The sequence below is a fragment of the Paroedura picta genome, chromosome 11, assembly GCF_049243985.1.
Source record: "Paroedura picta isolate Pp20150507F chromosome 11, Ppicta_v3.0, whole genome shotgun sequence".
NCBI lineage: Eukaryota > Metazoa > Chordata > Lepidosauria > Squamata > Gekkonidae > Paroedura > Paroedura picta.
In genome coordinates this window covers 45,478,929-45,495,171 of record NC_135379.1, presented here as the reverse complement: position 1 = coordinate 45,495,171, position 16,243 = coordinate 45,478,929, and the positions used below count along the sequence as shown (strand labels likewise).

Below are 16,243 nucleotides of genomic sequence, written 5' to 3'. Positions count from 1 at the left end.
GCGCACGCGCGCCACGGCTCGTCGCGCGGCGGAAAACAAACAAACACACACACCACGCCCATCAACCAACGTCGTCCCTCCTGCGCGTAGGCGGCGCTGGACGGGAAATGCAATCTGAGTCTTGGTGGGTTTTTGCTAGAGCGGCATGGAAGGCTGTGGTGTCCGCCCTGTCTCCCGCCCCTTGCTGGTCGACGGTTGCAACTGCAGCATGGAAAATTTGCTCTCCGCGTGGGATTGGGCTCATTTTTGCAACCCGCCTAGGCATTAACTCTCCCGGACGGAATCGGTCCGCTTTGTACGAGATGCAATAAGATCGTGAGTCTGTGCAGATCAGAAAAAGCTGAACCTGGCATCCGTCCTTCTTCCTCGGCTGCTAATTCTAAACATTCTTCGCAATCCCTTTTAGCTACCCGGATTTGAAAGATTTTAAAATGTGGCTCTCCTTCAGGGGGTAGTCAAACTGCGGCCCTCCAGATGTCCATGGACTACAATTCCCATGAGCCCCTGCCGGCAGGGGCTCATGGGAATTGTAGTCCATGGACATCTGGAGGGCCGCAGTTTGACTACCCCTGCTATAGAGACAGAATTAGTTGCGTCTCTCATGATTCTATTAAGCCATCTAATTTGTGATAGAAGACACCCCTTCCTAAGAATCTCTTGCAAACTGCGTTCCATTTGTTACTGGATTTATTCTGGCTGAAAATTAGAACAATGGGCAAAAGCATTTTCTCAAGGCTGCCAACCTCCAGGTGGGACCTGGAGAACTACCAGACTTTTAACGGAACTCATTAATCTATTCCCCTAGCAAAAATGTCTCCTTTGGATTGTGGATTGGAGGCGATCATATCCTGCTGAGGTTCCTACCCAAACCCCAGATGCCCAAGGCTCTACCTCCAGAGCTCCAGGAATTCCCCGATCTAGAGTTGTCAACCCCCATGTCCAAATTTACACAAAAATCTAAAGGCAAATTCTCAGCCTAATAATGGTTTAAATTAAAATCTGCAACACTCTCATGGTAAGCTCTTATGGTTGCAGTCCTAAAAATTCTTTTATGGGAGTAAACTTTTAATGGGGCTTACTTCTGACCACCGCTTCTTAGGCTTATTCTACCAGTGTGAAGGACGCACAGATTTTAAAAAGAAAGTCAAGCCACAACCTCCATTCACGGGTGGCTTCGCTTTTGCAGAGCTGCTGAAACCTGTGATGGTTGGTTGGGTGCCTTTCTCGCATGCTTGGGGAGCTACAGTCTGAGTGTGGTCCTAAATGCCATTAGTTCTTCCTAGAATCATAGAGTTGGAAGGGGCCTCATGGGTCCCTTAGGGACCTCACCTAAGTGGGGGAACTGCTGATAAACCCTGGCCATGACGGTTGGAGCTGCCTGGCTGGCCTGTATGAGTGGAGGTCATTTTTGCTGCACAGATAAGATTGCATGTCTGCGTAGTGCAGGGATTCTCGACCAGGGATCCCCATTGTTCTCTCTGGACAACCATGTCCTCCATTTTGCCCAGTGGCAATTATGCCCCCCCCTATTGTGCCCAGATGCCTCCTCCTGCCTCAAACCCCCTTGGGTGCGGCAGGAAGGCATGGCCAACCTGAACATCACTTCTGGCCCTGGGTTCCTTGAAGCCTGAAAAATATTTCAGGGGCTCCTCTACAGTCAAAGGATCAAAAAGGCTGGCATGAGGATTAGAATGTCGGGCTAGGATGTAAGGGGGGGGCTAAGGTTTGAATCCCCACTTGGCTTGTTTGCTGTCCTTGAGTCACTCTCAGCATAACCTACCTCACAGGGTTGTTGTGAAGGGAAAACAGCAAAGAGGAGAATGGTTGTAAACCATACCAGTGCCCCTCATGGGGATACAAAGTGAAGTAAATAAGTGTATATGATCTCATCTGCATGCAGGGTTGCCAGTTCTTGGTTGGGAAACACCTGGAGACTGGGGATGGAGCCGGGAGTGGGTGGGACCTGGAGCAGTGAAGTATAATGCTAGGAGTCCCCCCTCTAAAGCAGCCATTTTCTTCAAGGGAACTGATCTCTTAAGTCTGGAGATGAGCTCTAATTCTAGGAGTTTCCTAGCTCCCACCAGGAAACTGGCACCCACATACTGTGTGGCTTGCATTTACTTTCCACCCGCAAACATCATTATCTAAAGAAACTTAAATATATAGCTGTTAACAGCTATGCCTATCCATGTCCCTGCTACTTCTCCTTGGTATTTCAGATGGTAACTTTAAATACTGACTACACATTCAGCTCAGATATAAGAAGTTCACCATTTCTCAGCTCCTGATCTTCTTCCTCACAAGTTCCAATGACTTACAGACTCTTTCTCTCCACTCCTTCTCCACCAAGTAATACATGGAATGGGTTAAAGGTTTGCCTTTTTTCAAAAAAAGGGGGTCTCTTAAGTACACCAGGGAGTAACTACCAGTTATACACAAACCAGGAGCTGGAGTTGAAATCTAGGGTGAGGATCCAATGTAGCATTTCTGCAGAAGGAACTTGGCCCACAGAGTACAACTTTCTCACTCCCACCCCCTGGAGTAGCATTACAGGCAGGCATTTAGCACTGCCATGTGGGAGAGAAAGTCACACTTAGCAGGTGGAAATCTTACTCCTGAGGAAGTGTTCTTGAAGCTGAGACTAGAATCTTATGCTGGATTTAAATGGGTGGAATTTAGAGTATATTGCTGAAAAGTCTAAAAATGTTCATCTTTGAATGAACAGTTAGCCCAAACTAAGTCTTTGGAATAAATGTTTAGGACTGCATTAGAAATTGGCTTTAATTGTCATTTAATAGCATCAAGTGTTCAGGGAATTGGAAACGTTTCAACAGAAGATGTTGATCTTGAACTTTAGAAATAGTCTATGACATGTTACAAACCATGCTTAAACTGGAGAATGGCTTAGTTGAAAGATGTGATTGCTACCCAGATGTGCTACTATCATGGCTGAGATCTAAAACTGTGAGAAGACTGACAATGCAGTCCTAAGGAGAGCTGATAGATCTGAGCAGTTTTCACATTTCAGATAAGAGCTAGTTTGTTGTACCCCATTCTTTATTCTCTGAAGGAGCCCCAATCACATTCCCTTCCTCTCTCCACAACACTCAGGAAGGTAGACAGCTTGGAGAGAGCTCTGAGAGAACTGTGAACTGTGCCAGGCTGAAGGTCACCCAGCATGCCCTATGTGTCTGGAAGCGGCTTACTAGTGCCTCCCCTTCCTCTCCCTACAACAGACACCCTGAGAGGTAGTCAGGCTGAGAAAGCTCTGACAAAACTGTGACTGGCCCATGGTCTGGGTGCATGTGGAGGAGGAGTGAGAAATCACACCCAGTTCTCCAGATTCTTAACTCTACACCACACCCTTCTAAGGTTGAGTAGGTCACTCTCCCACAAGTCACTCCAAGCCCCATGTCTGAGTAGGGATTGAAACCAAGTCAATACACCATGCTTCTAAAAGAAAAAGAATATGACTCTGCCTTCCATCATATCATATATAATATACATATTTGGGCATTAAACCACAAAGTTGCTCATCAGAGAGGCTGCTTGAGTTGCAGCATAGAAACAGACCTGGAAAGGGGCTGGCATGATGACAGGATGCCGCCAAGTATTTGCAGGATCCAAGCTTTAACAGGCAGCCGGATCTGTGTAAGGGTTACAGGCTTGAATATAAATAGCCCAGGGATCACTCTACCTGCACCTTAATGGCCTTGAGTGAGTGTCTCTCATGCAGTATAGGATTATGTTGTTATAGAGGTAGCTTTATGGGAAAATGCTCCTAGCTGAGTATTAAATTAGCTACAGGTGTTTAGGTAGGGATTGGGGGTGAGAGGGGGACTGGACCTCTTAGAGATAAGAGGTACACTGGATTAGGTTATTGCTGGGCTATCTTCAGCTGCAGGGGTATCTGATCTAATAGAGGGTTTACAGGTGAAAAGCAGCTCAAAGGCAGGGGGGAGTCTGGTCTGGGAGAAGGTGTGGAAAGTAGGGGCGGGTTTAGACAGCAGCTTCTTGGTGTTTGGCTTTCTTAAGTGAGAACAGCCCTGCCTTAGAGGGCTCTTCGTTGCTTGACTGCCTTGGTTCCGGAAGAGACAGGTAGGCTTCTGTTCCCATTTCATTGTGTCGCTTTCTCTCGCCCTGTTTTCTGTATCCTCAGGCACAACTCTCTCGTAATAAAGTTTATAGCTTTGGTGGGTGGGGCTGCCTATTAATAACCAAGTTCTAGGGAACTTGCTGGTAGAATCTCACTTAAAAGTTGGTGGAGCAAATGTGGATGGGAAGTTTGTGCTTTGGTGTAGAGTGGGCTATATTAGATTCAAAGCAAACTGCACTCTGTGGCAGGGGTAGTCAACCTGTGGTCCTCCAGATGTCCATGGGCTACAATTCCCATGAGCCCCTGCCAGCATTTGCTGGCAGGGGCTCATGAGAATTGTAGTCCATGGACATCTGGAGGACCACAGATTGAGTACCCCTGCTCTATGGGGCGCTGGAATCTTCTTTACTTTTAAGCAGGCTGGCCAAGAGGAAGCGACTTCCTTTAAAATAGGCTTAATATGTGGCAAGGAGTAGCCGAAGCTCAACCTGGCAAGCAAGCCGATAATACTAACTGGTGTTAGTTGTGGGGTGGCTTGCCAACAACGGGGGGGGGGGGGAGAGTAGTCTGTCCCTTTAATAAAGGCTTAATGTGTGAAAATGTACAGCTGAAGCTTATCTGGGGACACCCCATTAAGCCTCTCTTAAGGGAGCCAACTTGGTGTCCTAGTTAAGAGTGGTGGTGGCCTCTGATCTAAAGCTTTAATTCCCCACTCCTCCTCCACATGCTGGGTGACCTTGGGCTAGTTGCAGTTCTATGAGTCCTCTCAGCCTCACCTACCTCACAGGGGGGTTGTTGGAGAGGAACAGCAGGTGAGATTGTAAGCTGCTTTGAAACAGTTAAGGCCCGCTGGTTGATCTTGGGCCAATCACAGTTCTTTAAGAGCCCTCTCAGCCTCACCTGCCTCACAAGGTGTCTGTTGTGGAGAGAGGATGTCCATGGACTACAATTACCATGAGCCCCTGCCAACATGGTGCTGGCAAGGGGTTCATGATAATAGTAGTCCATGGACATTTGGAGAGCCGCAGTTTGGCTACCCCTGCCATAGAGTCAGCTCTCTAAACCTGCCATTCCCTCCAGGAGATCTGTTCTTTGTTTTCTAGTGGTGAGCTGAAAATCCAGAATTCGAGGCCTATAATCCAAAAAAACATTTGATTTCTCCCTTGAGCATTACAGGAATTGGCCATTTGATCACACTTCTAGTAACACTGTGGTCCCAAATGTAGAAATGGAAGGGAAAAAATTGAGAGTGTGTTTTTCATAGACCTGTGAAGGGTTTTATCAATATGGATCTTACTGAGAAAAATGGTGGGTACAGTTGCCGATTCTGAGCTGGGAAAAAGCTTTGTGTAGTGCTTCAGTGGTAAGGTAACCAGATTTTAACATTGGTTAAGTCGGACACCATTGACTGGGGGGGGGGGGGTTCTTGATTAAAAATTTGGTCTATATGGAGCAACAAAAAGTTGCATAGAATGCAAAAATAGTATTGTAATATATATATATTTCTAAATTTCAACATAAGTACAATTTGCCAGGTGCTTCCAGATGTCCCTCCAAAAGTGGGACAATCTGGTCACCTTATTCAGTGGTCTCTAATCTGGAGAACCAGGTTTGATCATCCACTTCTCCATGTGCAGCCAGCCTAGTCTTTGGCCAAGTCACAGTCCTGTTAGGGCTGTTCTCACAGGGCAGTTCTATCAGAGCTCCTGCCAGCATTTGCTCATGGGCTCATGGGAATTGAAGTCCATGGACGTCTGGAGGACCACAGGTTGACTACCCCTGTTCCAAAGCACCCATTTTAGTGGGTGAACTTGAACTGAGTATTCATATAAACTAATAAACTAATCTGGGAGAACTTACCTTGATCATCTGGAGATCAACTATAATACTGGGAGTTCTCCAGGTTTACCTAGAGGTTGGCAACCATACTGGTGGGCGGGATACAGCCTACACAAAAGGATCATTCTGTTAATTAAAGGCTAATGTTTGGGAGAGAAAACAATCTGAGAGGAAGAAATGGCTGGGGATCTCATGAATGGCTGCCACTGGCTGAAGTTAGGGCCTCTAAGTCCAAGCTGTATAACATGTTTTGATTTTATCTGTTATGCAAATAAATGCAAGAGCCTGGGATCTATTTCCACATGCACATGGGGTGACACAGCCTGCAAGATTTTCCTGGCTCCCTTTGTTACTAGGAGGAATACCTAAATAGGTTTGCTCCTGCGTTGTCTGTCTAGGTCTGCCTCATCCTTGACTACCTGAGACAGAATATAGCTAAGAGATAGATACCCAGAGTATGATATCAGCTGCTTCTCTGTTTCTAGGCTAGAAAATGAATGCTGCTCCTGCCTCAGAAGGTGGACCCTATTCCACAACCCAAAAGCCCTTTTTTTATGCACAACCGACTGCGCAGCAAATGTTCCCAAATCCATGCTTCCTTGGCCCTGTATACAATCCATATGGCATTCCTGCCACAGGTAAGGCAAGTTACACATGACTGAGGGGGGAGAGAATATACAGCATGAACAACTGACAGATAGTTGCTACTAAAATCCTTGGAATCTGTTCTTGAGCTTTAAGCTTTTTGCTGAATTTTGTTAGAAAAGAGCAAGGGTCCAGTAGCACCTTAAAAACCTTAAAAACGAACACAATTTGTGGCAGGGTATGAGGTTTTGTAAATCACTGCTCACTTCTTTGGATAAAGTTAGAGTGTGAGTCCATCTGACATATTTTTGAGAGTGAAGTGATTTCATATGCTCAATGACAATAGCAGGCACATCAGCTTCTACAAATTTTTCCCTTTGTAGAATCATAGATCATAGAGTTGGAAGGGACCATACAGGGTCCAACCACCTGCTCAATGCAGGTTCAGCATACACCTCCAGTGCATAGGGAACACTTGAGTTCCACATTTGGTAGTTCTGGTCACTTTACCAGGAACTTGAAGGAAGGAGTGGGTATTTTCACTTACTGGCTGGTGAGTTAGTTTCGTTGCTACTGTGATCTGCAGTTTAAATTCTCTTTTCTCTGCTGATGTACATGCTTGCCTCTCCTTGGCATAAATCAAACAATATTTATTTATAATTTTAAATGGATATCTTCCTGCTGCCTCACATCGAAGCAGGCTCTAGGGAACAATTCCAATAAGTTTTGGAAAAGGTGTATCAAAGGGGGGGGGGGGGAACACAGTTGATAACCTCTCAAAAATATTCTGCCCCTTGTTGCCTGCAAGCTAGAACACACCTGGCTGCTTTGTAGAGTATTCTGGGCCCATAACCTTACACGTTGGGTACTTAGCTGAGTAAATGAACTGTAGCAGAATAATGCAGCATGGACATGTGTGTGTTTAACTTCTAAGTAAATGTTTTCTTTAAAATCGGGGAAATAATTACACAGAAAGAAAACAGAAATAACTGATATTTCTAGTTCTGCTCGACTCCATCTTGTTTCTTTGTTCCCTCTGATCCTAAAAAGGAATGGAAATCCCACCCAAAGCTCCACCCCTTGTGTACTTGCAGAATAGCATGAACTATCTCCAATATATTGATGTCAATAGTCAACGTTACCTCATTAAGAATCTACTCTACACCTAATTGGCTCTATGCTAAACTTGCTATTTGCTTACAGAAACTTTAGCTTAACCCTTTAATTACTTGCAAAATACTCAATAGATGTGCCTTAAGCTTCATTGCTATTCCCCTGACAGTGTTCTGCATGTACTTTGGACAAAGTTCCAATAAGGAAACCAGTCTGATGGAGGACAAAGCTGGTATACAAGGTTTCCTCCAGTGGATAGCTTATCTGGTCTTGTTAAATGTCTGGTGAATGGCAGTGCTATTAACTAGTGAATTTGTAAGTTAGGAGCATCTCGGAGAATATTCTATTAGTAAAACATATGTTTTTTTAAAAATACTTTCAGGCTTTAGAAGTGGAAATCCATATTACCCACTCTATTCTATACCACTCCATGACTACCCTGGATATCTTGTCCCACAGCATCCCATGCATATGCGAGTGAACAGAAGACCTTATTTTAATGGTCACTTACCCTCGCCCATGTTTTATCAAGCGACACGGTTCAGGCACTATAACCCAGGGAAACGAACGGAGACTAAAGAAACACAGACAGATCAAAAGCAGTCTGAAAGCAAACTAAAAAAGCATCAGGATCACAGTATGGAAACACAAAGCTGTGATGCTGGAAATGCAGACTTCACCCCTTCTGGTACTGGTAAAGGAACTGAAAGCTCCTTGGAAAAACCGGACAGGGCTGTATTTTCTACTGTTTCAGACAGAGACTTTACCAAGAGCTCTTCAGGGTCTGTACAGTTTCGAAGTCTCCCCCCTCCAGGCTATGCGTATGAAAAAGAGGAGGTCAGGATAGAATACGATAATGATGGCGCCCCTGCCATTCAGTTATGGAAGTCCTTCAAAGAAACAATCCCTCTGTATGACGTGGCAGAGAAGTCAGTCCCAGATAATGTAATGCAAAGAGATGTGTTTGCTCTGTCTTCCTGTGAAGGAGTTCTTTATGGGCCTTCCGACCGAGGGGAGTTGGTGCCGAGTATTACTTACCCAGATGAGCAAAAGGATCTTGGGGATGAACAAGAGAAAGAGCCTCAACTTAAAGGAAAACTGGATGCAGAAAAGCAAGGAACTACAAGCCATTGGACAAGATCTCCATTGGATGAAGCCAAAGCAGCACCGATGGCTGAACCAATGGGACCTGACCTGATAGAAGTGAGGCAAGAAAATGGGATGTCCAAAGGATCTTCTGGCTCAAAGAGGTCCAGTGGTTCAAAACCTTATCAGGAAGGGTCAGACCTGATTCAACAAAGTGAATCGCCACTGTCTGGTAGAGAGAAAACAAATGATTCTGACTTCCCTGGGAAACGGGAGGAAAATAATGAAGTGTCTCTGGAGAAAAGTTTATGGTGTGATGAGTCAGTGAAATACATTCCTTCTGACAGTTGGCTGGCTCGTATGGACAACCTGGACCCCAACTACAACACGTATTTGTCCCAAAGGAAACGCCCAAGTGTACTCAGCCATAGCTCTGATGAGATGTCTTCTGTGGATGAAGGCTCGTCAATGGATAACATACCAATGTCTTATTTTGTCCCTGGCTACACATTTCAGAAGAGTGGATATCCCTTCAAAAAAATCATAGAGGGCTCCGAGAAAGAGAGAATTAGAAGTGGAGGCTTCCTTAATGAAGACAAGGACAGTGAAGACAAGGAGGGCGGAGAGCAGGTTGGGACTAGTGAGGGCCAGAACGTGAAGAGGATCAAGATGAAAGAGCTTTCCAGTCGAAGTAGAAAGCTGGGTACTCTGCCTAGGTCTTCCAGTCGGAAGAAGCTCTATTCCTTTAAGAAAAAGGCAGCTAAGAGTTTGTCACCATCAGAAGCTGATGACTCCGAGGAATACTGGGTGAAAGAACCAGATGAGGAGGAAGAGGAGGAGGAGGAGAAGGAGGAGGAGGAGGAATACTACTTGATCCAGGGAGTTGCTCCTTATGGAACTTTAGCCCCTGCCAAATATGGCCTCTACCGACAGGATGGCCAGCAAGTACTTTGGAAGGTACCAAAAAATGCTGTTCCAGCCCAGCTCATCAGTTGGCCTGTTCAAGAAAAGAAAAAAAATTCTAGGCCAGCTAACAAACTGAAGGACCAAGAAGAGGATGAAGATCTCTGCGATGACTACAACTTCTATCTGAAGAAATCTACAGCCCAGCAACTTGAAGTGCTTGAGCACAGAAGAAATTCACAAAGGTATTCAGGTAAAAAAACAAAACAAAAAACAGTTTGAGATCTGGTAAGACCTCTAAGGCAACATTCCTTCTGGCTTTGATCCCTTGCTGATTGAACATGAGTGAGAGGGGCTCATGGGAGTTGTAGTCCATGGACATTGGGAGAGCCGCAGTTTGGCCACTCCCATACTAGTGTCTATACAGGGTCCCGAACGTGGTGGGTGCTGCAGTGCTTGCTGATCCTTTTTCTGGTGCCCACCAGCTGATTTTTAGAAAATACCTAACCCAAGGCTACTAACAATATTAACAAAATTAATACAGGATAAAGAAAAGACAAGTAAAAAGTCTCTTCTTGTTATGTTGGTTTATTGTAGCATCCAACCAGAACGGGTTCCAGATATCTCCCAGTTTCAAAGGAAATTATCCTCAGTGGTTGTTTCTCTATTCATTATCAAAATGTTAAGAATATACCCCAGCCTTTGGCTCTGTACTGTAGGGATGGTAGTAATTCCCTTTGAAAATGGGAGATATCTTGAACCCATTCTGGTTGAATGCTACAATAAACCAACATAACAAGACATTACTTGTCTTTTCTTCATCCTGTATTAATTTGGGATAGGTTTTTTCTCTTTTTGTGTAGACACTACAAACCATCCCTTGTGTCTGTATTTGCTCGATTTTTAGAAAGTAGGTAGGGCCAGATAGGGCTTTCCCTCAGCAAGGTTGCTGATTGGTTACTGGAGAATTGATTGGCCTTGTGGATTTCTAAAAACACCTGTTAGTAGCAGCTGCCACCCTGTCACACTTTGTGGCTGCAGCAGCCATTTTGTACATTCACCTTGCTGTGCTAGAATTCCAAAAGTGCCTGGAGGTTCAAAATGACTGGGGGGCCCTGCTGTAGTACACATTTCTGGCATCATGGCTCTAGTTTAGTAATTCACGGTGCATCTTCATGGAAATTCAGCCTCAATTAAAAGTGTTGTCTATTTGGAATGAGTGTCCTGTTGTAGAGTTGGAAGCAGCAAACTAGACTTAGATCAGCCTGGCTAGGATTGTTGTGAACCAAGGTGCAAATTGTTAGGTTCTGCAAAATCAGTGCATGTTTGATGGGGTGAGGAGCAGTAGACTGGATTATGTAAGACCTAATGGTTAGTGGCTGAATGGTAAGAAGACGTTGGTTTTTATGTGCCATCTTTCTCGACCAGAAGGAGTCTCAGAACAGCTTGCAGTCCCTTTCCGTTTCCTCTCCCTGGGAAGTAGGTGAGGCTGAGAGAGCCCTGATATTCCTTCTTGCTCAGAACAGCTTTATCAGTGCTGTGGTGAGCCCAAGGTCACCCAGCTGGCTGCATGCAGGGGAGCGGGAAATCAAACCTGGCTCACCAGATTAGAAGTCCCCACTCCTACCCACTATACCAAGCTGGCTCTAAATGGACGCTAGCAGTAGAATTTACTCATAGAAGCACTTCTGAACATTCTTGTCTCCAGTTTTGTAGGCTGCTGATACACTTGCTTATGTTTGCAAAATCAAGGTATGTAGTGACTGGCATTTTACTTCCTTAATGCTTTGACCAGGAAAGCTACTGAAGGAAGGCGGAGGGGTCCTAGCTGACGACTATTGGCTAAAAAGTGGCGCTAAACCCAAATTTGCCAGTTTACTTCACAGTGGACTCTCACCCACGGCCAAAAGCAGAGAGTCAGGTACGGCTTTGATCCCTCAAATAAGTATTTTGAATGTCTGTGGGGGTTTTTTTTTTGGGGGGGGGGCAATGTTCATGTGCTCTGTGCTGAGGATTATTTGGGCTTCTGCTCTTGTTCCTGCCCACAGGAGGGGAGAACAAATTAGTAAAAGGGGCTTTGATCAGGCATTACAACCCTCAAAGTCTTCAAAGCAAAGGCTACTGCAGCAGTTTCAAAAACTGTAAAATCTAATCTGAAATTGCCTCTGCACAGACATACCAGGGAACTGCTGCCAGCTAGCCAGAGAATGTCCTGATGAATGCAACCAGGGAGTTATTTACAGGGGTGATGGGTGATGTATTTGTTGGAATTGTGCTTGTTTTGGACGGACACCTAATACATTAAGGCAGGGGTAGGCAAACTGTGGCCCTCCAGATGTCCATGGACTACAATTCCCATGAGCCCCTGCCAGCGAACGCAAATTGTAGTCCATGGACATCTGGAGGGCCGCAGTTTGACTACCCCTAGAGACAGAATTAGTTGCGTCTCTCATGATTCTATTAAGCCATCTAATTTGTGATAGAAGACACCCCTTCCAAAGAATCTCTTGCAAACTGTGTTCCATTTGTTACTGGATTTATTCTGGGCACCCAGCCATATTCATCTATTATTCTCAAGGCTGAAAATTAGAACAATGGGCAAAAGCATTTTCTTAAGGCTGCCAACCTCCAGGTGGGACCTGGAGAACTACCAGACTTTTAACGGAACTCATTAATCTATTCCCCTAGCAAAAATGTCTCCTTTGGAAAGTGGATTGCAGGCGATCATATCCTGCTGAGGTTCCTACCCAAACCCCAGATTCCCAAGGCTCAACCCCCAGAGCTCCAGAAATTACCCAGTCTAGATTTGTCACCCCCTGCGTGCAGATTTACAAATGTTGACAGGGACTCATGGGAATTGTAGTCCATGGACATCTGGAGGGCCACAGTTTGCCTACATCTTTAAGGGGTCAGAACCTGCCCCGGGAATTGGTGGTTATGGACTGTGTTTGTAGTTCTGGGGCACTTTTGCTCTTCTGTGTCCTCCTTCCTCTAGTATCCCCAGCTGAAAAACAGCCTAGGAAGGGGACATTTGAGCCACACTGGAGAGAAGGCAGGTTTTTTTTAGTATATTTTATCCCATCGTCCTTTGAAGCGGCTCAGCTCCATTTCCAAATTCATTCTCTCTCTCTCTCTCTGCTTTATTTTCACATTGGCCCTGTGAGGCAAGTCAGGCAGCAGGAGTTTCAGGGCAAGCAGAGGTCTGAATCTCGGTCTCTCAGGCTAATATGCTGACCATGACTAGAGTTCCCAACCTCCAGGTGGTCAACCACAGGTGGTGGCTGGGAATCTCCTGCTATTACAGTTGACCTCCAGGCGGCAGATCAACCCACTGAAAATAGCCACTTTGGAAGGTGGGCTCAATGTCATTATACCCCATTGAGACCCTTCTCTCCAAACTTGTTCCATCCCCCAAATAATAATCTTTATCTTTATTTCCCCCTCTTCCTAGCTCAGGGTATTTCCCAAATCCCAACACGTGCCTGGCAACTCCACATACGACACTGGCTCGTACCAGGTTCTTACCCATGTCTCTTCCCTCACTAGGGCTTGAACTAGTTAGGGATTTATGTGTGTGTTTCAATTGGGAAAATGGTACGGGGACAGGAGACGTGAGCTCCAGTCCATCTGGGAAGGGCAGTGACTGTCTCCCGCACGTAATCGGCAAAGCAAGTTGCAGATCCCCACTGTACGTGTAGCGTGACCCTAATCTAAAACTGCTGTTGTGTCCATTAGCCCTGGGAACGAGTCAGGTGGCTCTGTTCTGCAGCTTCCCATTAGTTTAAAAACGGGCGGGTCCAGCTGGCAAATGGGCCATGAAGACCCTTTGCCAGCTCCCGACGACAATAACAGAGGGAATTAATCGGTGAACGGATCTAAACCGGGTTTCCTAAAACTGCATGATGATTCTGAATGCAGAATGCACGCCAAAGAAGAAAGGGGTGCACAAGCCTCCGCACAAGCGCAGGGACACGAGAGACGATGTGGAAATAGAAGAGCAGTGGGAGAAAATGAAAACGGCCCGACATCACACAGGTTAGTGCACGAAGAAAGGAGGCGCTGTACTCTGAACTGGAAATGTGGGGACATAGCTTGAAGTCAAGAATCTAAAGGACCTTGGCCTTTTGGCCCAAAAGTCCTCCCTAGCATTTAGAAGAAGTAGTGTTGGTTCTTATATGCTGCTTTTCTCTACCCAAAGGAGGCTCAAAGCGGCTTACAGTCGCCTTCCCTTTCCTCTTCCTTTCCCCTAAGTCACTCAGCCACTTACGTGGCAGAGAATGGGGTTTTATGAGCCTGGGTCTCCAAATCCTTAGTTCCCATTGCTCAAACCTCAGCACCGGGCTGGGGGGGGGGGGGGAGGTGAGGTGTGTCTTCATGGAAGGTCTCCAAGTGGGGCTGAAGTGCAAGGAAAGGAGGGGTCAGTGCAGGAGTCTATTTGAGATTTGGAGGAGAATGGATTGGTGTGGATGAATCACATAGGTGGTGTGGAGAAAAGGGCTGATTGAGGAGGTTTTGGTTGAGTCTGCATGGGGCTTTTTATCCACTCCCGGCCCAAATAAATTCCTCCCGTCTACACTGAATTTGATTTCCATTTTGATTTGGGTGCTTTAAATTTTCCCTCTGCAAAATGTATGATTGATCCACAGTGACCCTACCTTTCCCCCACAATATCCAGGAGTGGATATAAGCCGCAATGTTTGAAAAATTGTCACCAGTGTAAGTGTAATTTCTCCTTTTTGTGAATTAACTTACTGTTCATGCCTGCAATGTAGGAAAGCAGTCTTCCCTGATTGGCCAGGGCGTCAGTTCAAAGACTTCCTGGTTCCTGGTTGCAAGGCTTCCCTCCCTGTTTTAAAGTGACTGCGCTCCAGTAGCCCATACTTCTCTCAGCAGAGATTGGCCTCATTCTCTGAGAGGCTGCTGCTGGCTTGGGAGTCAACAGAAGAAATAAAGCGCTAGTGCTAGCTGAACTTCATCAGACACCACCCGCCTAGTTCAGGAAAGGTAGTCCAGCTTCATGACCACCGCTCCCCTCCCCACTCTTAGCAGCATGCGCAGGCGGGCAGTTGCCCTGCCGGTCCCCAGCCTCAAAAAGGTTGGGGACCACTGGATTAGGCAACTGTTGAGGACAGTGCCAGCAGTCCCTCAGAGTTTATATCATGTGTATGTTTTGAGGTGCCGGAAACTCTGCTTCACACCCAAATATGTCCCCGTGGTCGCAGAGGAAAAGAACTGCTGCTCTGATGTTATTTAAGGATTTTGCTTGTAAGGATTTGGGACGACTTACGTTTGTCTTGGAACTGCATATGTCAAAGCAGCCACTGGGTCTCAAGCTAAACATATATAATCCATTGCTAAAGAGCATTTTAAAAAAGAAACAAAATACAAACGTTTCCTTAATTTCTTTGCGCAGTACATGGAATGAAAAGATCTCTCTATAAAGGAAGATCAGAACTGTGAAAGTGCTAAAAGTTTCCCCATTGTCATCAAGATGAGTTACCGTGATCTTTTTTGCAAGCGACTCAGCAAGATTTAAGTTGCACTCCTGAGGGCAAGGTTCCTGAGCACATGTTGAAAAATGAAATGTATTAAAGTTGTGCATTAAATTAATGGTGTTGTGTTGTTTAAAGTACTATTAAAATGTAAAACTGCACAAGTGTAGTGTCTTCCAACACTTCTTAAAAAAGTCACATCAATCTTACATACAAATCTTAAAATGGCCAGGATGAATGGCTGCATTCAGACTTATCTGTTTACCATACGTCAGCGTCTGATGGAAGCCATAATAGCCCCTTCCATGTCTCTGATTCTGCCCAGCCAAATTAGTAAATTTCACTTTGCCTTGTAAATTCAATTGTGAGCTTTACAAAATAATGCAGTTCCTTCCTAGAGTATTTCATAGGGCATGTGTGTTAATGTAGCCATGAGAGCCCAAGATTCACTGGGTGCCAGGCAAGAGACAGTCAGAGGTGGTTTGTCATTGCCTGACCTTCAACCCTGGTATTCCTTGGAGGTCATCCTTCCAAGTACAAGCCAGGGGTGACTCTGCTTAGCTTCTGTGATTTGATGGGATCAGGATTGCCTGGGCAATGCAGGTTGGCTTCTCCCCTACAGCATTAATACATTTGCTCAATGACTTCTTTTGTCCCCTTTCTGCATCAGACAAAAACTTAGGGCCATGGTGTTGCATAATCCGGTTTTATGGAAGGGCATCATAGGATCCAACCAATTGTGTAGGAAGATTGCCCATTAAGGATAGTACCCTTGCTATAAACTGAACAAAAGGCAAAGTGAAGAGGCTCTCCCCTTATTAGATACTGTATCACAAGGGTATTAATGATTAGACAAACTGAAGCGTGTCCAGAGGACGGCAACAAAGATGGTGAGGGCTTTGGAGACCAAGACGTATGAAGAAAGGTTGGGGGAGCTTGGTCTGTTTAGCCTGGAGAGGAAACAACTGAGAGGGGATTTGATAACCATCTTCAAGTATTTAAAAGGTTGCCATTTTGAGGATGAAGCACAGTTGTTCTCTCTTGCCCCAGAGGGACAGACCAGAACGAATGGGATGAAATTAATTCAAAAGAAATTCCATCTAAACATCCGGATGAAGTTCCAGACAGT

General features: G+C 45.5%; 1 protein-coding gene across 4 annotated transcripts; it reads left to right on the top strand.

The window, feature by feature from the left end:
* Nucleotides 1-102: 102 nt before the first annotated feature.
* Nucleotides 103-15,278, top strand: LOC143820868 (uncharacterized). Of its 4 annotated transcripts, none has more exons than XM_077304203.1 (6): nucleotides 103-124; nucleotides 6,421-6,573; nucleotides 8,016-9,875; nucleotides 11,418-11,543; nucleotides 13,541-13,657; nucleotides 15,036-15,278. In XM_077304203.1, exons 2-6 carry the CDS (start codon nucleotides 6,429-6,431, stop codon nucleotides 15,080-15,082), a joined length of 2,295 nt encoding a protein of 764 aa, XP_077160318.1. In that variant the 5' UTR covers nucleotides 103-124; nucleotides 6,421-6,428; the 3' UTR covers nucleotides 15,083-15,278. The 4 variants fall into 4 exon arrangements, with proteins under 4 accessions (XP_077160318.1, XP_077160317.1, XP_077160320.1 ...); XM_077304202.1 differs by lacking the exon at nucleotides 103-124 and adding an exon at nucleotides 141-315; XM_077304205.1 differs by lacking the exon at nucleotides 103-124 and adding an exon at nucleotides 3,718-4,098 and having other exon boundaries at nucleotides 8,619-9,875.
* Nucleotides 15,279-16,243: the final 965 nt, after the last annotated feature.

Bases quoted from the DNA above. Each gene is read 5' to 3' on its own strand.
- LOC143820868 (XM_077304203.1), top strand. From the start codon at position 6,429: ATGAATGCTGCTCCTGCCTCAGAAGGTGGACCCTATTCCACAACCCAA. The intron at 6,574-8,015 runs GTAAGGCAAGTT...AAATACTTTCAG, and splicing joins ATATGGCATTCCTGCCACAG to GCTTTAGAAGTGGAAATCCA. The intron at 9,876-11,417 runs GTAAAAAAACAA...TGCTTTGACCAG, and splicing joins AAATTCACAAAGGTATTCAG to GAAAGCTACTGAAGGAAGGC.